At 36.9% G+C, this 25,377-nt stretch overlaps 1 protein-coding gene across 13 annotated transcripts in view; it reads left to right on the forward strand.

The window, feature by feature from the left end:
• The window catches only part of N4BP2 (NEDD4 binding protein 2), a 131,955-nt gene that overhangs the window by 87,505 nt on the left and 19,073 nt on the right, over positions 1 to 25,377 (forward strand). For all 13 annotated transcript variants that reach the window (XM_077136654.1, XM_077136651.1, XM_077136659.1 and 10 more), the window contains 3 exons: positions 5,510 to 5,648; positions 20,251 to 20,439; positions 21,392 to 21,560. In XM_077136654.1, the coding sequence (XP_076992769.1) occupies positions 5,510 to 5,648; positions 20,251 to 20,439; positions 21,392 to 21,560 (497 nt within the window). The remainder of the gene's footprint in view (positions 1 to 5,509; positions 5,649 to 20,250; positions 20,440 to 21,391; positions 21,561 to 25,377) is intronic.

Raw genomic sequence — 25,377 nt, forward strand, 5'->3', positions numbered from 1 at the left:
TACATCTGTTTTTATCTATTCTCTTTGGGATATGCTGCATTTCTTCAGTCTGCAATTTTAAGTCTTTCATAAGAGTTGGGAAATGTTGAGTGATAATTTCCTCCATTAGTTTTTCCTCTTCCTTTTCCCTTCTCTTCTCCTTCCTGGACACCCACAACAAGTATATTCATGCGCTTCATATTGTCGTTCAATTCCATAAGTCCCTGCTCATATTTTTCCATTTTTTTTCCTTATATTTTCTTTTGCTTTTCAGATTTCAGATGTTCTGTCCTACAGTTCGGTAATCCTTTCTTCTACCTCTTGAAATCTAACATCATAGGTTTCCATTGTTTTCTTCATCTCTTCTACTGTGCCTTTCATTCCTGTAAGTTCCATGATTTTTTTTTCAGACTTTCAATTTCTTTTTGTTCATTCCTTGCCTTCTTTAGATCCTCCCTCAATTCATTGATTTGGTTTTTGATGAGGTTTTCCATGTCTGTTCGGATATTCTGAATTCATTGTTTCAACTCCTGTATCTCATTTGAATTGTTGGTTCTTTTGACTGGGCTATAACTTCAATTTTCCTAGTATAATTTGTTATTTTTTTCTGGTGTCTGAGGCATTTAATTATATTAATTACTTTATTCTGAAGATTGTTTTCACTTCTTTTACCTAGGGTTTTCTTGCTGGATGAAATTGTTGTCTGTCTGTTCTTTGACATTCAGTTCAGCTTTTTCTGGACCTCTAGCTTATGTTTTGTTTAAGAGAGGAGAATTTTTCAGTTCTTGTTTTCTTGTTTCTTGCCCTGCCTGTATGGTGCCTTTTTCCCTCCACCCTTAGGAGGGTCTACTTAGGTGTTATAGACTCCAGCCAGATTTTCCCAGACCAAACTGGCCTCCTGTCAGAAGGAAAGAGTCACCTGCCTCAGTTTTCCCTGAGGGTGAGACCCAGTAGTTTGAAAGACTTTCCTGTGAGGTTTCTGGACTCTGTTTTTCTTATTCTGCCCTGTATGTGGTGCTTGTCTGCCTGCAGGTCCCACCAGCATAAGATAATGTGATACCTTTAACTTTGGCAGACTCTCCCTGCTGGGGGCGTGGTGGAGACAGAGGAGAGGTTGTAGGCTGGTTTTAATGGCTTCAAATTACCAAGCCCTGTGTCTGAATTCCTTGAGGGAGGGATTCCATCTGATTTGAACTTCACCCCTCCCCTGGGGAAGGCACAGGCTTCAGACAAGCCCTCAAACAAGCCTGTTTCTCCCTATGCCTGGGGCAGTTGCAGCCTGAGAAACCCTGCCGCTATATCCAAAGGCAGCCAAGCCTTTGTAAAAACACAGCCACAAAAACCTCTGTTTCTTTTTTTTTTTCTTTTTCCATCAGCCCTGCCCCCTTGGCGCCAGGGCAAAAATGAGCGACCTCCGCTTTGACCAGGTTCACCTGAGCTGGGGGCCTGTTTTTAGTAGTCAGAATTTGTTAATTAATTCCACAATTAGCGTTTGATTGTGCTCAGGCCCTGCTGCTGGTGAACTCTCTTTCCTTTCCCCTCTGGGAAGCAGCCTGTGGGGGAGGGGTGCTGGCCCCCGCATCTTGGGGAACTCACGGCTCTGGGTGGGCTTCGTAGCTGGTCCAGCTGGTCCAGAGTGGGGTACGCTGTGTGTCTGGCCACTGACGTGGCCCCAGAAGCTGTTCTGTACTGTTCCTGGTTATTTAGTAGTTGTTCTGGAGGACGGACTAAAACGCGCACCTTGCTAATCCGCCATCTTGGCACCTCTCCCAGAGTCCCCTCTTGACTCTATTTGAACTTTCTTAGCATTGATACCTTATTTGCTACACTTCTTTTACCCGTTTTGGTCTGGATAGCATTGTTTGTCCTATGGTGCCAGGGCCAGGCTCATCTCTGGAAGTCATATCCCACTTTGCCGGGAAACTTTGACCTTTTCTTGTCATGTTCCATGTAGGAGGGAGGGTAATGATTGCACTTGCAGAGTTGGGCTTAGAGAGAGTGAGTCCACATCTGAGCAACAAAACTGGTCCTCTGGAAGTAACTCTTAGGCATAATTATAGGTAGGCTAAACCTCTCCGTTATATAAGTAAGCTTCACAAGAGCAAGCCTCAAGATCAAGGACTTGTGAGTCCCTAATGTTTGAGACAGTATCAGGTGTTTCCCTGGTGGTAAAGTTTAATAAGTTCCATATTTTTTCTCCCATCCTGAAGGGACTTCACGAATACTTTTTGATTATCTGCTTAACATTCTCTGGGTTTTATCCATGCATTACGTTAAGGTATACACGATTATAGGCCCTCATTCCCATTCTGGGCTTCCTGTGTTTGAGTTGTTTAAATGATTTATGTAGAGAGGGTGAGTTAGATTATGTGCTACAGAAAATTTAGGTTCTGGGCAAAATAAACCTTTCTTCCTTTGGTCTTATAGAGTAGGTGAACTTCTAAAATACAGGTAATGCTTTCCTTACCCCTGTATTGTGAATTACCTTAATCCCAACCTGATTGGCTTCATTCTTATCTCTAATCGAAGCCTGATCTCTTTTTCAGTCTCTTTAACAATTAGTGCATGTGGCAATGCTGACTGTAGAACTGCAGAACTCCTGTGTCACACAGGTACCAGAAGTTTCAAGGAAATACCAGGTTAGCACAGCCTCTCAAAATCTAGAAATAACAATTACTGCTCCAAACTAAATGTGACTGCTATAAGAGATTACAGTCTAGGCCCCAATTTTCTTATAAATATTTTCTAAATGAACCATACAGTATTTTATCTTTTGTTTCTGACTTATTTTGCATCACAAAATTTCCCCACACATTCATTCACAACGTTGCATGCCTCACAACCCTTCATTCCTTTCTGTAGGTACACAGTATTTGATCATATATCTATGTATATATATATATACCATAGTTCACCATTCTACTTCTTAGTGTATCCTTCAGTCACCTCTGTCCACTGGGTATCATGTATAATGTCCAAAGTCAACAGTCCATCAACACTTTCAATTTTAGACAATTTTCATTGCTCCCAAGAAAAAAAATAACCAATGAACACACCCTCACCAAATAGAAAATCTAAACCTCCCCATAACTCTTGTCTCCGGCACCCCCCACCCCCACCATTATTTACCCCTGGTATTGATGTGTTACTCTTGATGTCTTTGATTTCTACCTTTTGAATTTTCAATGTTCTTTGTTCTTTAATACTTGGGCAGTTTTTATAAATGTTACCTTAAAGTGCTTTTGAAAGGAATATTTAGTCTCTACAGACTGTGTAGAGTCCTAAATTTGGCACTTAAATCTTTTTTTTTGTTGCTGAAACTCTTTTTATTTATGCTTGGATTGTAAAGTCTCCAGTTCCCTTGTCTCCATGCTACCCTAAGTATAACATTAGTGGCTGGATTGGGCTAATAAACAGTCATATTTAAGACACGGAGCTCCAAACAAATGTTTAGAATCTTAAGTATCATCAAAGCTGTAAGGACTGTGTTTCCTTTTTAAAAAAAATACTTAATTCTTTGGTATAGGGCTGTGTTGTCCATTTCTCTTCTGTTTTTCAATATTTAGATTCCTTCTAATGTGAACACTTGTTAGTTGTTGTTTTTAATACTGACTTCCCATATACTACCCTATTATTAACACCTTGCATTAGTGAGGTACATTTGTTATAATTCATGAAAGAACATTATATAATTGTACTATTAACTATTGTCCATTGTTTATAGAAGGGTTCATTGTATTGTACAGTCCTGTTTTATCTTTTAATTTTTATTCTACTAACATATATATGACCTAAAATTTCTGATATATAATTCAGTACTGCTAATTATATTCACAATGTTGTGCTACCATTACCACATTTATTATCCAAACTTTACTATCGCTGTCATCCCCAATAGAAATTCTGTACAATTTAAGCATTAACTTTTCATTCCCTATTCCCAATCTAGCCCCTGATAAACTGTATTCTAGATAATAACTCTGAATTTGTTTATTCAATTATTTCATTTCAATGAGATCATACAGTATATATCCTTTTGTGTCTGGTTTATTTCATTCAACATGATGTTTTCAAACGTTTTCTAAATTGCTGGGTGTTCCTTTTACTTAAATTGTTTTTAATAGTCTTATTCCAATCCACAATTTCATTATTTATTTTTGCTACTTAACCAAATGTTTTGTTAGAGTTATGTGTTAAAATCTCCTAGAGGCTGGGGATTAGGGAGTTGCTAGCATGTGGTAATAGTTCTCTTCTATGGGGCATGAGCAAGAGGGCCTGAGGTGAAGCAGCCTGGAGTTGTGGTTCCCCAGGCAAGGAAAGAGGACTGGAGGACTCCTTCCTGGGGATAGGAATTGACCAGTCAGGCCTTTTAGGGTAGTTGGTTGATTGTTTTTGATTCCCTACCAAGAACTAGGTGATTCTGTTAGCTAGCAGAAGCTTCAACTTCAACTTGGTATGAAGGGGAGGTGGGTTCAGTTACTGCAGTATGTCCCTGCGAGGTGATCTATTCGGGCAGCACCCTTCAAAGAACACCAGTGGTGGAGGCTGACTTCTAGCCCTGTGAGTGAGTAGGCTGGGAGGTTCTTGGGGGGCTAGAAAGGATGTGGATAACTGCTAGTAGCTTTGTCTTTGTCAACTTCTCTATGTTGAGCATATCTGAGGGAGCAAGATGAGAGGGCTGAAGTAGAGTTGGCATGCCCAAATAGGTCCCCTTCAAGGACTGTGTTTAATACATTGAGGAATAGCAAAATTGTACCCTATTAAGGGTAACCTGATATCACATTAAAATATTCTAAAATATTCCCAGATGGTCAGCTCTTCACCATCTGGCCAAAGAATAAATCAAAGGTAAAAATAGTCTGAGCTAATAAGTAGTATAAAATCATTTATAATTTAGTTTGGAATGAGTTTCTTTAGATATTGGAACATGATTGTATCTGATGTTTGTCAATGTTTCAGAATTTCATACTGCAGTTAATATAGCATTACTATGAAAACATGCCTAGTTAATGGGGCATGTGGGGGTGAGAGATAGGATAGTGTTTTACTTTTCCTTTTCTATATCTCTACTCAGACTTTCCTTTGACTAAAACCCCATGCTATAAGTAAAAAGTGGAATTTGACACAATAAAGATGTCAGCCTAAAAGTCTTTTATCTGATGTTTAAAGGAAACTGAAGCTATGTGTGAATCCAACAAGAGATTTAAGGAATATTGGTGATAAAATGAAAGAAAGATTTGTTGTAGGTAACCTGCCTGGAATAAAAGATTAGAAATTGAATTAATTATCAATATGTTAACTTTTAGATTCATATTTAAAAAATCGATTTCTGAATATATTACGTGACAGTTTCCCTCTGATCATTCTTGAGTCTTTGAAATACACAAAGAGCATTTAATTTCAATATTGAAAACTTAAAAGTGAGCCAGTTTTTCACTTATAAAACGTTTAAAGGTTGCTTATATGAATGTTTGCACATAATTTTTATTTTCATTTATTAACATTATTTTTGTACTTAAACTTTCTACAGCTATTCTTTAGAACACACAGTGCAGTTTTTAAACTGTGTTCTTGAAGGAGACCCTGTAAAAACAGTTGTAGCACAAGAGTTTGTTTACCAAAATGAGAATGTCACTTCTCATACTGCAGTGAAGTCCAAAGAGAAAAAGGTATGGAGCTATTTATTTTTACCACATTAGTAAATACTTATATATAAAAATATAATTGATTCATTGAGATAATTTCATGGTTATTTCTTACCATTCTGACTAGATTGGAAATTTAACCACCAAAGGCATATTTGGTTTCAATGATTTGTTTAGTCAAGAGAGAGAATTTATTGCTGATAATGTTTTTCCCTTCTGTCAGTGTGTATGACAAACAATTGAATTTCTGCAACTTTTTACTGTGTGGAGTATAAGACTTAATTGAATAGCAGTGGGGTGGAAATCTGATGGTTCTTAGAGTGTAAATATGTGGGCAGAAATCTTTTTGGTAAATTTAATGGTTTTGGTAGGTTTTGGGGGAGTGATTCATCTTGTGGTGGGGGTATCCAAATGTAATGAATGTAAATTAAACAGGCTTAATCCTTGGAAAAGTCAGATGGTTGTATTTCAATTGTGATAGAACTTACTGAGAATGTCTAGTGTGCCATGTTTTAATCTTCTTTTTTGTTATATATGAATTTTTGCTTTTATTATAAAAAGTTGTTCTCAACAGTTATTGAAATTATGTTATTGGTGGATACCTGAATATAATTTGAATATGGAATTACAATGGGAATATTCTATAGAAATAAATAATAAATATACAACATATTTACTATATTCATTCCATATAGGATTATGTACTTTATTTAAGTATATTTCATTAATATACAGCATAAATATACCTTGTACTGCATGTATCTTTTGTGATTTGATTCTTGGCTCTTTGAAATTGTTTACTTGAACTTTTTATTTTCTTGACATGTTTCCCTGATGAATTCAGATGATTAATTAGCCTGTAGTTTCTGATATTTATGATTGAATATTAAATTCAATTAGGGAAACTAGAACTTGAACATACAAGATGCTGCTAAATGTAGCCTGACAGAAAGTTTTGAATGAAGAATATTAATATTTTAGGATGCCATAAGGTGTCTAAGTAATAAGAGAATCTTATAATAATGCCTATGTCTAAAGAATGAACATAGTAATATAGTTTAGTATAGTAAGATTAAAAGTAGGGTTTGTATGAAAATCTTAATGCTCTGATTTTTGTTAGCATGAGGCCTTCAAGAACTTTAGACTTCACTGGTTTTTACTTCAAGGGAAGGTTGGGTGCTTTCTTTCTTTTGTAGGTTGCCTTTGTTTAAATCTGTAGATTCCCAACTTTTTTGAAGGTGGGTCACACACAGTAAGAAATACATTTACATCATAACCCAAAATCCAAACACACATACATACAACTGAAAAATGCACTTTACAAAATAATACTTCTTCTTTTGCAGTGTGCTCTGAAATTTTCAGTTTTGTTTCATTAAAAAAAAATACAGTTATGACCCACTAAAGTGATTTTTATTCACAAATTGTTTATAACTCCCAGATGAAAAAATTGAGGTTTAGATCAGTGTTACTCCAAGCATGGAGTGGCAGTATCAGCATCACTTGGGAACTTGTTAGAAATCAGTGCAAATTATCCAGTTTCTCCCCAGATCAACTGAATTAGAATGTCAGGGTACACAGGTAAAACTTTGTGATTTAACGAACCCTCCATGGGATTATTGATGTTTGTTCAAGTTTGAGAACCACTGATCTAGAGCAGGGTTCCATGAACTTAACTCTTTAAAGACCTTGTCTACTTAACTCTTTAAAGACCTTGTCTGCCATTGCACGGTGCAAACAGTCACAGACAGCATGGCAATGAGTGGGCATGGCTGTATTCCAATAAAACTTTATTTACAAAAACATACAGTTGCCAGATTTGGCTATCTAGATCCTGCTGCCAAAACCACCAAATAGTTCAAATGATTAAATCTGGACTTCCAGAACCAATTCTAGGATACCTATTTTAAGTTAATATTTATTAAGTGTTCATAGTGTACCAATAAAAGTACTTCATAAGTATTACTTAAATTCTCAACTAAGTTGGAGGGATTAGATGAAAACATCTCCATTTTAAAGATGAACAAATTGTAAAGCTAAGACAGGTTGCTGTGTTTAAGGGTATGTAGCTAGTAATAGAGGAATTGAGATTTGAGTAGGTAGCCTGTCTCTAAAGATCATGCTTTTTAAGTTATGCATAAAGTCAAAGAGAGTGATTAACTATCTTGTCCCTATATATTTTTTTAATTTTAAACTTTCTTCAAATTGACATTAAAGTAAACTCAAATATCTATTAATAGAATGATTGAATACACTATAGCATATCCACAATGCAGAACTTTGCAGATGTATTATCCCTATATTCTTGATATACCAAATACCATTCAAGATTCCTAGATATGGTATGTATTTCCCTAGAGGTACATAAGATGAAGTCAGGTATTGTACAGATGAACTGAGTTCCTAAGCCTGATAAGTCCTGAAACTCAGAGGGGCCAGCATCTCCAAGAAAATCAACTAATTCCATCCCCTATCCTATGTTGTTGACACCCCTTTTCAACATGGAAAAACTTAGAATGGACATAGCCAAAAGACCCCCTATAGATTGGAAGTAGGATCAAAGGAAAAGGAGTAGTTATAACAGAGAAGGTAGGAAATAACAAACAAGTATGATTGCTGAATCACTATAATGATATGTGTTTTTTTTTAATTTATTTATTAATTAAAAAATAAAGAAACAAAATAAAAGAACATACATAATCAGTAATTCACAATATCATCACTTAGTTGCATATTCATCATTTCTTAGAACATTTGCATTAATTCAGAAAAAGAAATAAAAAGACAATAGAAAAAGAAATAAAACGAACACAGGAGAAAAAAAAAGGTCTACCATACCCCTTACCCCTTGCTTTCATTGATCACTAGCATTTCAAACTAAATTTATTTTAGCATTTGTTCCCCCTATTATTTATTTTTATTCCATATGTTCTACTCCTTTGAATGATATGTGTTTTAACTTCCAGTGTTTTGGAGCAGCTAGAAGGAAAAACCCATACTAAACTTTAAAATCTGTTCTGTAAGTACTTGTTAAAATGTACTTTGAAAATTATTGCTTTTTCTGTATATGTGTTACATTTCACCATAAAAAATGTTTTAAAAAATACATATTAGACATGAATATAGCCAATACAAGAAGCAGTATCACTGGTATATAGTTTTAAGATGAGACTAAGTAAGAGAAAACAGATTGATTTAAAGTTAATTTTAAAAATATTCAATAATAGTATGTGTGGTACATGGACAGGGTAAAAATTGTGAGGTGGTGTGTGAATGACAAAGAAATGCTACTATAAACTCTACTTTTATACTTTTCATCAATTATAAACCGCGGCCTTCCTGAAACTCAGAGTGAAGCTGGTGAGATGGTGGAGGAGTTAGTTGTAATAGGTTATTAAGTAGAGCTTTAATTGTTGTCTCAGGGTTTAGGCGGAGGCATTAAAAGTGGGAACAGCCTGTGTGAGTTGAGCTTACGTGTTTTAAAATGAGTACCAGGCTATATATGCAGATCTTACTAAACTGGTTCTGCACCTTTCAACCTACCATCCATCTCTACCTTACCTTCAAGAGACAGCTGGGAATTTGGGGGAAAGATTCGAGATTGAGAGTTTCTTTGAAGAAAGCTTTCAGACTTACCATGTGTTCCCCTCCTCTGTCCAAACCAAGTGCAGAGGACTTAGGGAGAGAGCCATGAGTATGGAACTTGACAGGGGTGTCCTGTAATTGGACAGGCTGACTCCTGGGAAAGTTTCAACGTAAGAGTGTAGTTCGAGCTGCCAGTAACAGTGGAACAAAGAGAGAAGGCCGAGGTACATTCAGCCTGCACTTCCAAATTTTCGTGGGGCGAGTGCCAGTTTTGTCCTTTGGGCTAAGAGTATTACTGGAGAAAACCTAGCTAGTGATTACTTGAAAGGACTCTATCCAAGATGATTGCTCTGTGTGAAAGCATCTGCTAAAAAGAGAGTACCAGGAGCAGATTACAACAGCACTATCAATTAAAATCTTTTCTCTGCCCCATTCCTCACACCTAGGAGGAACAAAAGACATGGGGGAAGGGATAACAAGAGAAATAAAAGGCACCTCTCTCCTCCTACCTTCCTACTCCAAGTTCCTAAATCTGACCTTCCTCCCTGGGAGAAAGGTATAAATTAGAAGAGTTTAAAGTTTAGATATTAGACTGGATGGGAGTTTAAAGTCCCTGATAATGAGACTATTCTGTTCTTAAAGTGACTGGGAAAAGCATGGGTTCATCCAGAGCTGGAAAAAGGAGAAGCAACAGAGAAGTTTGAAGATAGGGAGTAGATGTGTACCTTAGCTGTATCTACTTTGTTTAATAAACAAGTATTAAATTAAGGACATCAAGCAATACAGGAGAGAGATGAAGGCCCTTTTGGAATTGTGGACACTATCTTGATTACTTACTTAAGCCATTAATATCTGAAGTCAAATGTGCTTTGTTCAATATTTCATTCACTTTTTGGCTTAAGTATTAGGCAATATTAGGGGCGGGGTATGTGGGATCCACAGGGCAGGCTGTGAAGCTGACGACTCCGATGGAGGGTCTGGACGAATTCCACAGGAGAGGCTAGCCTGCTGAAGCAGGAAGAGAGCCTGTCTCTTCTGAATCCTCCTTAAAAGGCTTCTATTGATTAGATTAAACATCACTCATTGCAGAAGGCACACCCCTTGGCTGATTACAAATGGAATCAGCTGTGGATGCAGCTGAAGTAATGATGATTTAATTCTATGAAATGTCCTCATAGCAACAGATAGGCCAGCACTTGCCCAACCAGACAAATGGGTACCACCACCTGGCCAAGTTGACACATGAACCCGGCCACTTTTTTTATATGATCTTCTTTAAAAAAAAAAAGTTTTTTTGTTAAATATAACATATTTACAATGAAAAGACAGAAAAAGCAATGATTTTCAAGATACACTTCGACAAGTAATTACAGAACAGATTCCAGAGTTTGTTATGGGTTACCATTTTACCATTTCATATTTTTCCTTCTAGCTGCTCCAAAACACTGGAAGCTAGAAGAACTTTTTGTGTGTGTGAAAAATAACATACATACACAAAAAAAAGCAATAAATTTCAAAGCACATTGCAAAAATTAGTTGTATAACAGATTTCCGAGTTTGATATGAGTTAATATTCCTCAATTTTAGGTTTTTATTTCTAGCTGCTCTAAGGTACTGGAGTCTAAAAGAAATATCAATATAATGATTCAGTAGTCATACTCATTTGTTAAACCCTATCTTCTCTGTATAACTCCAACATCATCCTGGATCTTTCTTCTGCTCTTTAGGGGTATTTGGGCTATGCTCATTCTAACTTCTTCATATTGGAAGGGTCTGCTGATGATATGGGTTGGGAGATGAAACTAGCTGATGTTCTGGAGAGGCTGGCCCCTCTGTTTTCAGGACTTATCTGGTCCAGGGACCCATCTGGAGGTTGTAGGTTTCTGTAAAGTTACCCTAGTGCATGGAACCTTTGTAGAATCGTACATAACACTCTAGGTATTCTTTATGATTGGCTGGAATGGTTTAGCAAGTTATGGTAGAGAGCAATGTCCAACTGAAGCTTATATAAGAGTGACCTCTAGAGCAGCCTCTTGACTCTATTTGAACTCTGTCACTAATTGCTTATTAGTTACACTTCTTTTCCCCCTTAAGACGTAGATGGTATAGTTGATCCCATGGTGCCAGGGCTGGAATCATCCCTGGGAGTCATCTTCCACATCACCAGGGAGACTTTCACCCCTGTATGCCATGTTCCACACAGTGGGGGAAGACAATGATTTCACTTGCAGAGTTGGGCTTTGTTCTAGTTTGCTAGCTGCCGGAATGCAACTCACCAGAGATGGATTGGCTTTTAATAAAAGGGGATTTATTTCATTAGTTCTTCAGAGGAAAGGCAGTTAACTTTCAAGTGAAGTTCTTTCTTATGTGGGAAGGCACAGGGTATTCTCTGCTGGCCTTCTCTCCAGGCCTGTGGGTTCCAACAACTTTCCTCAGGGTGATTCCTTTCTGCATCTCCAAAGGCCTGGGCTAAGCTGTGAGTGCTGAGATGAGGTATGCTAAGCTGCTTGGGCTGTGCTATGTTGAGTCTCTCATTTAAGCACCAGCCAATTAAATCAAACATCATTCATTGTAGCAGGCATGCCACCTAGCTGACTGCAGATGTAATCAACAACAGATGAGGTTCACATGCCATTGGCTCATGTCCACAGCAACGGAACTAAGCACCTTCACCTAGCCAAGTTGACACCTGAATCTGACTACCATATGTCTGCCCCTTGTCAACTTGGCAATTACACTTATCACCTTAAACAATATTAAAGTACAAAAAATTCTCTTCTATCTGTAGACCTATGAATCTCAAAAACAAGTTGTCTGGTGCCAATATGCAAAGGAGGGACAGTCACAGAATCCATTGGGAGAAATTGGAAGGAAAACCTGCAGGACAAACTCCATTGGATTTCAAAGTCTGAAAGCCATCTATCTTCGCTTTAGAAAGTGGCAGTCCCACCCTTTCCAAGGGCCTAACAGTGGTCCGCCTCTTTCCGAATCAACCTTGGGAAACCCTGAGGAGACCATCTTTTTCTCGGCTCCATCCTCTCCAAGCACTGGGGCCACACCTGGGCTCTCTGCCATTTCCAGGATACATGCTCAACCCCTCCATGTGGTAGCAGCCAGGCTCTCCCCAATCCCCAAGGAGTGTGCTGTACCTTCTCCAAGGTCTGAGGCTGCACAACTCTTCCACTGCGATAAAGTGGGAGACTCATCCTCACCCTTCAGGGCAAACTTACCTTCCCCATGTATATGGTGGGCCCACTCTCCTGACCTGAGGTTTCTTGGCTTTAGACCCGAACTTCCATGGGTCTCACTCTGCAAACTCCAATTTGTCCTCTTGTATCCCTCTTTGTCCAGATTGGCAGTGATTCCATTTACACAACAGTCTCTTCAAGCACTCCAAGACTTCTCCATCATTCTCTTCACAGTTCTTCCAAAATCTTCCCCTTATCCATTTAAAAAGCCATTCCAACATGTTTGGTATTTGCAAACTGCAGCAGCAGCACCCCACTTGCAGTACCAAAATCTGTTCTAGTTTGCTAGCTGCCGGAATGCAATATAACAGGAACGGAATGGCTTTTTAAAAGGGGAATTTAATAAGTTGCAAGGTTACAGTTGTAAGGCTGAGAAAATATCCCAATTAAAACAAGTCTATAGAAATGCCCAATCTAAGGCATCCAGGGAAAGATACCTTGGTTCAAGAAGGTCAATGAAGTTCAGGGTTTCTCTCTCAAGTGAGAAGGCACATGGCGAACACAGTCAGGGCTTCTCTCTCAGCTAGAAGGGCACATGGTGAACATGGCGTCATCTGCTAGCTTTCTCTCCTGGCTTCCGGTTTCTTGAAGCTCCCCAGGAGGCGCTTTCCTTCTTCATCTCCAAAGGTCGCTGGCTCATGGACACTCTGCTTCATGGTGCTGCAGCATTCTCTGCTCTCTCCAAATCTTTCTCATTCTCCAAAATGTTTCCTCTTTTATAGGACTCCAGAAATTTGTCAAGACGCACCCAAATGGGTGGAGACATGTCATCCGTCACCTAATCCAGTTTAACAACCACTCTCGATTACATCACATCTCCAGGGAGATGATCTAATTACAGTTTCAAACATACAATGCTGAATAAGGATTAGAAGAAATGGCTGCCTTTACAAAATGGGATTAGGATTAAAACATGGCTTTTCTAGGGGACATACATCCTTTCAAACTAGCATAGGCTTATAAAGAGAACGGCCACATCTGAGAAACAAAGAGGTCCTCTGGAAGAAATTCCTAGGCATACTTATAGGTAGGCTAAGCTTTTCCGCTCCTACATAAGTTTCACAAGAGCAAGCCTTAGCATGGATTTCCACAGTGGTGCAATTGGTCAGCTCAGGGTACTTCTAAGATCAAGCCTAAAAATCAAGAGCTTGGCCTATTGATTTGGGTGTCCCTAATGTTTGACACAGTATCAGGGGATTCCCTAATGGTAAAGTTTAATAGTTCCATATTTTTCTTCCTCTCTCTCAAGGGACCTTGCCAATACTTTTGTTTGTTTGTTTTCTTTTCTTTTTTTTCAACTTTTTCTTTTCTTAACTTTTTTTTGTGAAATATAACATATATACAAAAAAGCAATAAATTTCCAAGTATATTTTAACAAGCAGTTGTAGAACAGATTTTAAAGTTTGGTATGGGTTACAGTTCCACAATTTTTCATTTTTTCTTCTAGCTGTTCTAAGACCCTAGAGATCAAAAGAAATAGCAAATATGATGATTCAGCAGTCATACTCATTTGTTAAATCCTTTCTTCTCTATTATACTCTTCCTTTTTTCTTTTTTTTGTGAAAAATAGCATATACAAAAAGCAATAAATTCAAAGTACTTTGCAACAGTTAGTTGTAGAACAGATTTCAGAGTTTGATATGAGTTACAGTTCCACAATTTTAGGTTTTTATTTCTAGCTGCTCAAAGGTACTGGAGACTAAAAGAAATATCAATACAATGATTTAGCACTCATACTCATTTGTTAAATCCTACTTTTTCTATATTAATCCCACCACCACCTTTGATCTCTCTGATCTCTCTCCCACTCTTTAGGGGTATTTCTAACTTTTTCATGTTGAAAGGGGCTGTCAATAATATGGAATAGGGGAATGGAAGTAGTTGATGTTCTGGAAGTAGTTGATGTTCTGGTCCCTGTGTTTTTCAAGACTTATCTGGTCCAGGGACCCATCTGAAGGTTGTAGGTTTCTGGAAAACTACCCTAGTGCGTGAAACGTTTGTAGAATCTTCTATAATGTTCTAGGTATTCTTTAGGATTGAAAGGAATGGTTTTGGTTGGAGTTTGGCAAGTTATGATAGGTAGCAAGGTCTCACTGAAGCTTGTGTTAAGAGTAACCTACAGATTAGCCTTTCTACTCTATCTGAACTCTCTCAGCCACTGTTGCCTTAATTGTTACACTTTTTTTTTTCCACCTTTTGGTCAGGACGGCATTGTTGATCCCATTTTAAGAATCCAAACATAGGAAGCTCAGAATAAGAATGAGGGCCTTTAATCCTATATAGCTTAATGTAATGCCTGGACATATCCTAGAGTATATTAAACAGCTAATCAAAGATAATGCCAGGGCCAGACTCATCCCTGGGAGTCATCTCCCACGCCGCTAGGGAGACTTTCATCTGTGGATGTCATGTCCCATGTGGCGGGGAGGGCAGTGGTTTCACTTGCAGAGTTGGGTTTAGAGAGAATAAGGCCACATCTGAGCAACAAAAGAGGTTCTCCAGAGGTGATTCTTAGGGATAACTATAGGTAGGCTAAGTTTCTCCACTACATAAATAAGCTTCACAAGAGCAAGCCTCAAGATCAAGGGCTTGGCCTGTTGATTTGGGTGTCCAGAATGTTTCACACAGCATCTGGGGTTTCCCTGGTGGTGAAGTTTAATAGTTCCATATTTTTTCTCCTGTCCTTCAAGGGACTTTGCCAATATCTTTGATTAGCTGCTTAATATACTCTAGGATATATCCAGGCATTACATTAAGCTATATAGGATTAAAGGCCCTCATTCTTATTCTGAGCTTCCTATGTTTGGATTCTTTAAATGATCTATCCAGACAGATTGGGTTCTGAACAAATAAGCCTTACTTTGGTCTCAAAGAGTAGATAAGGTTCTAAAATATAGACAGTGTCTTCCTTACCCCTGTATTCTGAATTACCTTAATCCTCACCTGATTAACTCTAAGTACCATGTTATACATATACAAAATAGCCTCTCAAAATCCAGAAATAATAATAGCCACTCTGTTCTGAATGTGACATCTGTAAGGAGCTTACAATCTAGGCCCCTGTTTTCTTATAAGCAATTTCCTAAATGAGACCATGCAATAATTGTTCTTTTGTTTCTGGCTTATTTTCTCTCACCAAATGTCCCACAGGTTCATTTACAATGTTGCATGCCTCACAACACAATATTCAATCATATGAATATACCATCATTCGCCAATCTATTCTCAGTTACTGCATCCTTCAGCCACCTTGGGGCCACTTTTAAATTTCATTTGGCTTCAGAGTTGATGGTAGCTTTTTCTCCTTGAACTCTGGTACACACCTTCCTTCCTTCCTTCCTTCCTTCCTTCCTTCCTTCCTTCCTTCCTTCCTTCCTTCCTTCCTTCCTTCCTTCCTTCCTTCCTTCCTTCCTTCCTTCCTTCCTTCCTTCCTTCCTTCCTTCCTTCCTTCCTCCCTCCCTCCCTCCCTCCCTCCCTCCCTCCCTCCCTCCCTCCCTCCCTCCCTCTCTCCCCTCTCTTTTTCTCTTTCTTCTTAGAAAATGCAAGGAGTATAAATTTAAGCCCACAGTAGCACTAAAAAAGTCAGTGAGCGTCAAAAAGATACCATTTTCATTATATACAGAAATATTATTCCATTAATGTCATAGATTTCCAACAATCATTAGGAAGACCTCATTCTTCACTTTCCCTGCGGTCTTTGAAACTTGGACATTATTTGTCCTGGCAGTCCCTTAACCAACAATTTTCTGCTTTTGGTCCTTTTCTAACTGCTATCTTTAATGCCTACCCTGTGAGAAGAATTCCCTGACAGGCTATTGGAACATTAAATATAATGCTGACAAGGGACAAATCTTTAAAATGCATCCCTTGTCAAGATTTCCACATTGCCTGAAACCTGAGGTAGTGAACTGCCTGGATTTGTGAATTGAGGGGCATGGGAGTTGGTGGAATGCTAAGACAAATCAATCAGAATGGATTTTTTTTCCCTCAGGGTACTATAGAAAGCACAAACATCCCTCTAAGTCTTTGTCTTTTTAAGTAAGACATACCATCTTTTAGATGCTTATCATGCAGTTATCTCATTGTGGTTTTGATATGTATTTCCTGATGACTAATGATGGTGAACATTTTTTCATGTGCTTATTTTGTATTATATCTTATTTGGAGAAATGTCTATTCATATACTTTTCCCATTTTTTCATTGAGTTATTTGTCTTTATATTATTATGTTGTAAGAGTTTTTGTTTATTCTAAATAGAAGTCCCTTTTCAGATATATGATTTGCAAAAATGTTCTCCCATTCTGTTGTTTGTCTTTACTTTCTTTATGGTGTCTTTTGAAGACCAAAAGTTTTTAATTTTGATGGTCAATTTATATATATTTTTTCTTTTGTTGCTGATACTCTATGGCACATGTCAGAAACTATTGCTTAATTCAAGGTCGTGTAGAATTACTCCTGTGTTAGTATCCTGGCTGAGGTGATGTGACAAATGCTACACAATGGGTTAGCTTAAGCAACAGGAATTTATTGGCTCATGAATTCCAGAAACCAGAAGTCGAAATCAAAGCATTGGTTAGAAGGCTTGCTTCCTTCCAGGATCAGCTTTCTGGTTGGCAGACAATCCTTAGGTTTGTCTTTCCTATCACTATGGTGATGTCCTTTCCCGTCCCTTCTGGGTTTACTGGCTTCCAGCTTTTGATTCCCATGACTTTTTCTTTATAAGGCCTCCAGTAATAGGATTAAGACTTATCCTGATTCAGTTAGCTACACCTTAACACTAAGAATAACATCTTCAAAAGTTCTTATTTATAATGGGTTCACACCCACAGGAATGGGATTAAGATTAAGAACATGTTTTTTCCGGTGCATATAATTCAGTCTGCCTTAAGGGGTGTGGGATGTATGAGTTTTTTTCTTTTATCTTTTTATTTCTTTATTTCTGGAGTGATGCAAAGGTTCTAAAAATAATGATGATGAATACACAACTATGTGATGATATTGTGAGTCATTGATTGTATACTTTGGGTGGACTGTGTGTGTGTGAAGATATCTTGATAAGAATAAAGAAAACTCCATTCACAGATAGGATAATAAAATTAATCAGTTCGTGATATATATCACATATATGTAATTTTATACAATATCATTTAATATACATATTAATATTTAATTTTAAATCGGTATTTTATTAAAGATTGTATTATAAACCTTGTTAATATTTAATTTAAGGAAATTTTAAACTCAACTTTTTTTCTTAACTATTTTAACATTGTGTTACATTCTTTTTTTTATTAAGTTTTAAAATATGAATGACCATCTATTTTCAACATCCTGTGATATTGACATTCCTTTGTTCTTCCTCATGCAAAAACATGTTTTAATTTGTACATTTAGTCACTATCATTGTGCACTCTAGGCATTCCTAGATTATACTATCTCAGTCTTTATCATCTATCTTTCTTTTTGGTTTCATATGTGCCCCCAGCCCTACTATCATTCTCACATTTTCCTTCATTCAGTGTTCTTACATTATTGTGCTACAATCAGGTAGTATTATGCTATCCATTCCTGAATTTTTACTATCAGTCCTGTTGCACAATCTGTATCCCTTTGCAATTTAATAATTAATCTACCTACTTATTTCCAATTAATTTTATCAGAAAAGCATGATTCATTTCATAAATTGAAAATGACATTTTTATTTGGTTTTGAGATTGAATGTGCTTTAGAAGGTATATTCAATAACTTCGTATGGCACTTAATGTTTGGAATTATTTTATGCTTTTAAAAAAATGAACTTATATCCTGTTAATTAACTTCCCCCCTTAGACAAACTAAGAGACATATCAGATTGCTGTTTTCAAGCAGTTCTCTGTGAATAACACTTTGGAGAATGGGATAAATGAAAAAAACATATTGGATGTTGAAGTTACTATATTTTAAACTTGATTATAGCTAAAAGGCCAAAAAGTGATGGAGTCACCATGTATATATATATATTTTAGATAGAGCCCAAGGTATTCTTTTTTTTTTACTTTTTAAATGATATAGTATAACATATATACAAAGCAAAGAAATAAAAAAGCAGTAGTTTTCAAAGCACTCTTCAACAAGTGATTGCAGGCTAGATCCCAGGGTTTGTCATGGGCTACCATATGATCCTCTCATATTTTTCCTTCTAGCTGTTCCAGAATATAGGAGGCTCAAGGGCTTAAATATTTTTTTATTATCACAAGTGATTCTTTTTTTGAGAAAAATAACATATATACAAAAAAGCTATAAATTTCAAAGCACAGCACCACAATTAGTTGTAGAACATATTTCAGACTTTGATATGGGTTACAATTTCACAATTTTAGGTTTTTTACTTCTAGCTGCTGAAGTCATTATATTTTAACATTGACTTTTGATATGCTAGAGAAATCTAGATGACCTGTGTTTAGTTTGTTAATGCCGCTGGAAGTGCAAAACCCTTTAGAAAAGGGTTAGCTTTTATAAAGGGAATTTATTAAGTTGAAGTTTACATTCTGCGGCTACAAAAATGTCCAAACTAAGGCATCCAGAAAAAGATACTTTGATTCAAGAAAGGCCAACCGGTCTTGAACACCTCTGTCAGCTGGGAAGACACGTGACTGGCATCTGCTGGTCTTTTGGCTTCTGATTTCAAACAGTGTCCCCAGAGCATTTTCTTTCTGCATCTTCAAGCATCTCTGTATCAGTTCAGAAGCTTATTCCAAAATTATTTTCTCTTAAAGAGCTCCAGTAAGCCACCCACCTTGAATGGATGGAGATGCATCTCCATGGAAACCACCTAATCAACAGGTCTCACCCACAATTGGGTGGGTCACATCTCCACGGAAACAACTTAATCAAAAGGATCCCACCCTACATTATTGAATCAGGATTAAAGAACATGGCTTTTCTGGGGATACACAACAGTTTCAAACCAGCACACCTGTCTAAAAATTTTGCTCAGAAAAATGCAATTTTCATATTTGACAGGGAGTATTGAAGTTAATTTGTAAAAAATTTTAGTTTCATTCCTTTTCTGTTTTTTTTTTTGGGGGGGGGTGCATGATCTGGGAATCAAACCTGGGTCTCCCACTTGGAAGGTGAACATTCTACCATTGAACCACCTATGCCTCCAGATTCATTATTTTTTAAATTAGAGTTATTTTTGTTTCTTGTCTTTAAGGGTCCATTTTAAATAGCAATTACATGATGATTTTACAAAAAGTTCATTGAAATTGTATAATAGTTAATACTACCACAGTGGCTAATGGTAGTCAGCCTGTTTATAACCAGCCCATAAATACACTTATGATTTCTGCTGGTCATTTCATACGTTCTTCTGTTTAAAATATAAAATTACTCAGTTGTTTTACTGATTATTTTAAAAGATATATAAATTGATATATGCATCAATGATCTGTACCTTTTGAATGGATTTACAAACTAAACATAGGAAAATAAATAAATGAATATATATTTTTTAATATCTCTTAGACTCTCTTTTGGCTTGATATTTTTGACATAATTATGCTTTGATAATTTTAGAGAACTGAATTATTTCCTAAGGTACGTGTGGTAAAAGAAGGGGTATCCTTAATGGCATTAAAAAGTTAATGATATTTTCTAAGTGCCTGATTTCCTAAATGCTGAGAACAATCAGTTTTCTGAGAAGAAAGATAAAATACAGGAGAGCTCAGCTTTCATATACCTTTTTTGAAGAAAAGGCTTGTGTTTTCTTCCCACTTTCTTTGTATTTTACTTATTGAGTATCATCTAATAGGCAAAGAAATTGAAAGAGAGTGACGATACACCAGGCGAACTGTCTTTCCAAGATTTTGAGTACCCAGAGTATAACGACTACAGGGCAGAGGCTTTCTTGCACCAGCAGAAGAGGACAGAATGCTACAGCAAGGCTAGAGAAGCTTACCGAATGGGGAAAAAAAATGTTGCCACTTTTTATGCTCAGCAGGTAATGTGGAAAAGTTAAAGTTTTCTTTGTCGCTTGTGATGTCTGAATAATCTTGAAACAGCAAATAATACCCATATTGTGACTAGATTAAGTTATTCTATGGAATGGAGAGGTTATATAGGTGATATACATAAGATATTGTGATATATGAGATGTGTATGATTTGAGAATTTCATCTCTTTTGAAAATGCTCAGTGTCTATGTGTGGTTTAACATTTTCAGCTTAGATGAATAAAGCTTATTCTTACAGCCTGTATTTTTTTTTAGGTTAGATTCTATCATTCAGTACTATTTCTAAACAGATACATGTTTTCTGGAACAAAGGTAACAGAGTATTGGCCATTTCGGGTGAGATTACAGGACCCTTATGCTTGACCATATTTCGATTTTTAGTAATGCATCACTTATAGATATAAAAAGAAATGACAATATAACTTTTCAAGGTGATAAAATTTCTACCCAGGTTCATTTGACATTGTGTTACAAGAAACCTGTACTTGATATACTTTTAATTTTTGTGGTTCTATATGACTTACTTGATTGAGCAGAGAAGTATGTCAAACTTGTGTAGCCTATGAGACCTAACAGCAGTCCTTGGGGTAGAAGTACAGGGGTTTGAAGGGCAAGTTATAAGATGCTGAAAGAGAATGCCAAGATTAGCTCTGGGATTATCAAAAGATACACATATAGTAAACCCATTTCTTTTTGAGATTGGTGGTGTTTAGTTAAAAGGGGGAAACTCTTTTATCATTTTTTAGTTCAGAAAACATGTTAGAAACAATGAGTCAGTACTTATTCATTGAAATTCACCAAAATTTTGATGTGTATGCATTGCATTATTTAAAACTTTTGATTCAGTTCGTTCTTTTATTGGGGACATTATCCATTTCCTCATTGCCTACTAAGCAGAAAATACTAAAAGTGTCCACTGGTGATGTATTTATAATTAAAGGGTAGTCTTCATGAGCAGAAGATGAAAGAAGCCAATCATCTTGCTGCTGTGGAGATCTTTGAGAAAGTCAACGCCTCCCTACTGCCACAGAATGTCTTAGACCTCCATGGGCTACATGTGGATGAAGCTATAGGACATTTGATGACTGTTCTGCAGCAGAAAGCTGAAGGTAGGATCGTGGTAGTGACAGTTTTTCAATTGCTTATGGTTATATTGCTTGAAAGTTCAGAGGAGTCTAATGTTCAGTCTGGTGATATCTTTGCCACATTTGTAAATGTTTGTATCTCATTCTTCAAGTTAACCTTCTTGGGAAAGATCTCTCATTGGTAAGACCATTAATATTTTCTTCTTTTTTATTTCCCCATTTCAGTTGTTTGTGTATTTTAGTTGTATATATTAAAAGATTCCTCTGTTACATATAAATGGGAACTTTCAGGAATATTATACATTTATTAAAGGTAATAGATATTTATTTATTATTTATTAAATATCAGTTGTTCAGAGGATATATAATAAATACAGAAGAAATAAATATGGTGATAGGATTTTTACAGAATTATCAGAAAGTCAGGATTTCTGAGAGTTTGCAGGATACTGGTGCCCCCTGTTTCCCTGACTACTTGCATTTTGTCTTTGCAGATCATTAGAAAAGGCCACACTGCCTACCTCTTATCTGAGTTCTGTCTCTGCCCAGGCTTTGTTGGAAGATATTTTTCATGCTCCCATTCAATATCATGTCCTTCACATATTATTTAAGTATGTTGTTGATTTAGCACCTTGTTTCCTTTCTATCATCAGATGCTAGTACTTATTAGAAAAGAATAATCTGTTTAACTTACCTTAGACTTTTTTTTTTGCATGGACAGGCACTGGAAATTGAACCTGGGTCTCTGGCATGGCAGCTGAGAACTCTGCCTGCTAAGCCACTGGCCCACCCTTACCTTAGACTTTTAATAGATCATTTACTACTAGAATGGTTTTTGAATTCTCAACTTGGCTTTCTCTTCCATTTTATTCTGGATATGCTAGAGCCCCACCCTTTTTTTAATTTTATTTTTTATTTGTTAATTAAAAAAATTAATTTAAAATTTAACAAATGAACAAAAACATTCTTAACATATGATCATTCCATTCTACATATATAATCAGTAATTCACAATATCATAACATAGTTGCATATTCATCATCATGATCATTTCTTAGAACATTTGCATCAATTCAGAAAAAGAAATAAAAAGATAACAGAAATAGAAATAAAAAGAAAACAGAAAAAAAAGATTATACATACCATACCCCTTACTCCTCCCTTTCGTGACCACTAGCATTTCAAACTAAATTTATTTTAACATTTGTGTCCCCTATAATTTATTTTTATTCCATATGTTCTGCTCATCTGTTGATAAGGTAGATAAAAGGAGCATCAAACACAAGGTTTTCACAATCACACAGTCACATTGTGAAAGCTGTATCATTATTCAATCATCATCAAGAAACATGGCTACTGGAGCACAGCTCTACATTTTCAGGCAGTTCCCTCCAGCCTCTCCATTACATCTTGGATAACAAGGTGATATCTACTTAATGCGTAAGAATAACCTCCAGGATAACCTCTGGACTCTGGAATCTCTCAGCCATTGACACTTTGTCTCATTTCACTCTTCCCGCTTTTGATCGAAAAGGTTTTTCAATCCCCTGATGCTGAGTCTCAGCTCATTCTAGGGTTTTTCTCAATCCCTTGATGCTGAGTCTCAGCTCATTCCAGGATTTCTGTCCCACATTGCCAGGAAAGTCCACGCCCCTGGTAGTCATGTCCCACGTAGACAGGGGGAGGGTGGTGAGTTTGCTTGTTGTATTGGCTGGAAAGAGAGGCCACATCTGAGCAACAAAAGAGGTTCTCTTGGGGGTGACTCTTAGGCCTAAATTTTAGGTAGGCATGACCTATCCTTTGTGGGGTTAAGGTTCATATGAACAAACCCCAAGACTGGGGGCTCAGCCTATAGCTTTGGTTGTCCACACTGCTTGTGAGAATATCAAGAATTCAAATTGGGGAAGTTGAATTTTCCTCTATTCTCACCATTCCCCGAAGGGGACTTTGCAAATACTTTTCTACTCACTGATCAAATCACTCTGGGATTCATCGGGGCATCACTCTGGACAAACCAACAAAATCTCATGTCCTGCCCAAGGTTCCATGTACTTATGGTGTTCAACCAAGCTATCTACATAAGTTATATTAGGAAATGTACTAGTCAAAATACAAATTTTGTACCAAATAAACATTTTTTGCTTTAGTCTCACACATAAGTTGAAATTTTAAAATATTAATTGCCATCTATTTTCAGCAACCTGCAGTAATGACATTCCTTTGTTCTTCCTCATGCAAAAATATTTTTTAAATTTGTACATTTAGTCACTATCATTATACAATCTAGGCATTCCTAGATTATACCATCTCAATCTTTATCGTCTGTCTTTCTTTGTGATTTCATTTATGCCACCAGCCCTCCTCCCTCTATCATTCTCACATTCAGCTTCATTAGTGTTTTAACATAATTGTATTACAGTTAGGTAGTATTGTGCTGTCCATTTCTGAGTTTTTATATTCAGTCCTGTTGCACAATCTGTATCCCTTCAGCTCCAATTGCCCAATATCTTGCCCTATTTCTATCTCCTGATGGTCTCTCTTAACAGCAAAATATTCCAAGTTTATTCACTAATGTCAGTTCATATCAGTGGGACCATACAGTATTTGTCCTTTAGTTTTTGGCTAATCTCACTCATCATAATGTCCTCAAGGTCCGTCCATGTAGTTACATACTTCATAACCTTATTCTGTATTACAGCTAAATAATATTCCATCGTATGTATGTACCGAGTTTGTTTAGCCACTCATCTGTTGATGGACGTTTTGGCTGTTTCCATCTCTTTGTAATTGTAAGTTACAAAGAGAGGGCATTGTGTCCATGCCCTCATGAGTAGATACCTACCAATGGTATTGCCGGCTCATATTGCAGTTCTATATTCAGCTTTTGAGGAAACGCCAAATTGCCTTCCACAGCAGTTGTACCATTTGACATTACTACCAACAGTGGATAAGTGTGCCTCTTTCTCTACATCCTCTCCCGCACTTGTCAGTTTCTGTTTTATTGATAATGGCCATTCTGGTGGGTGTGAGATTATATCTCGGAGTGGTTTTGATTTGCATTTCTCTAATGGATGGGGAAGTTGAGCATCTCTTCATGTGCCTTTTGGCCATTTGTATTTCCTCTTCTGAGAAGCGTCTGTTCAAGTCTTTTGCCCATTTTGTAATTGGGTTGGCTGTCATTTTGTTGTTGAGTTGCATAATCTCTTTATAAATTCTGGATACTAGACCTTTATCTGATATGTCGTTTCCAAATATTGTCTCCCGTTGTGTAAGCTGTCTTTTTACTCTCTTGATGAAGTTCTTTGATGGCAAAAGTGTTTAATTTTGAGGAGTTCCCATTTCTTTCTTTCTTTCTTCAGTGCTCTTGCTTTGGGTGTAAGGTCTAGAAAACCACCTCCAAGTATATGATTTATAAGATATTTCCCTATATTTTCTTCTAACAGTTTTATGGTCTTAGATCTAATGTTTAGGTCTTTGATCCCTTTTGAATTAACTTTTGTATAGGGTGTGTGAGATGTGGGTCCTCTTTCATTCTTTTGCATATGGATGACCAGTTCTCTAGGCACCATTTATTGAAGAGACTGTTCTGCCCCAGGTGAGTTGCCTTGAGTGCCTTATCAAAGATCAGTTGTCTGCAGATGAGAGGGTCTATATCTGAACACTCTATTTGATTCTATTGGTCAATATATCTGTCTTTATGCCAGTACCATGCTGTAGCTTAATAATACGCCTTAAAGTAAGGTAGCATGAGACCTCTGACTTTTTTTCTTTCTCAGAATATTTGTAGCTATTCAGGGCACTCTGCTCTTCAGATAAATTTGCTTATTGGTATTTCTATTTC

This window comes from Tamandua tetradactyla, chromosome 19, assembly GCF_023851605.1.
Source record: "Tamandua tetradactyla isolate mTamTet1 chromosome 19, mTamTet1.pri, whole genome shotgun sequence".
In the NCBI taxonomy this organism is placed as follows: Eukaryota; Metazoa; Chordata; class Mammalia; order Pilosa; family Myrmecophagidae; genus Tamandua; species Tamandua tetradactyla.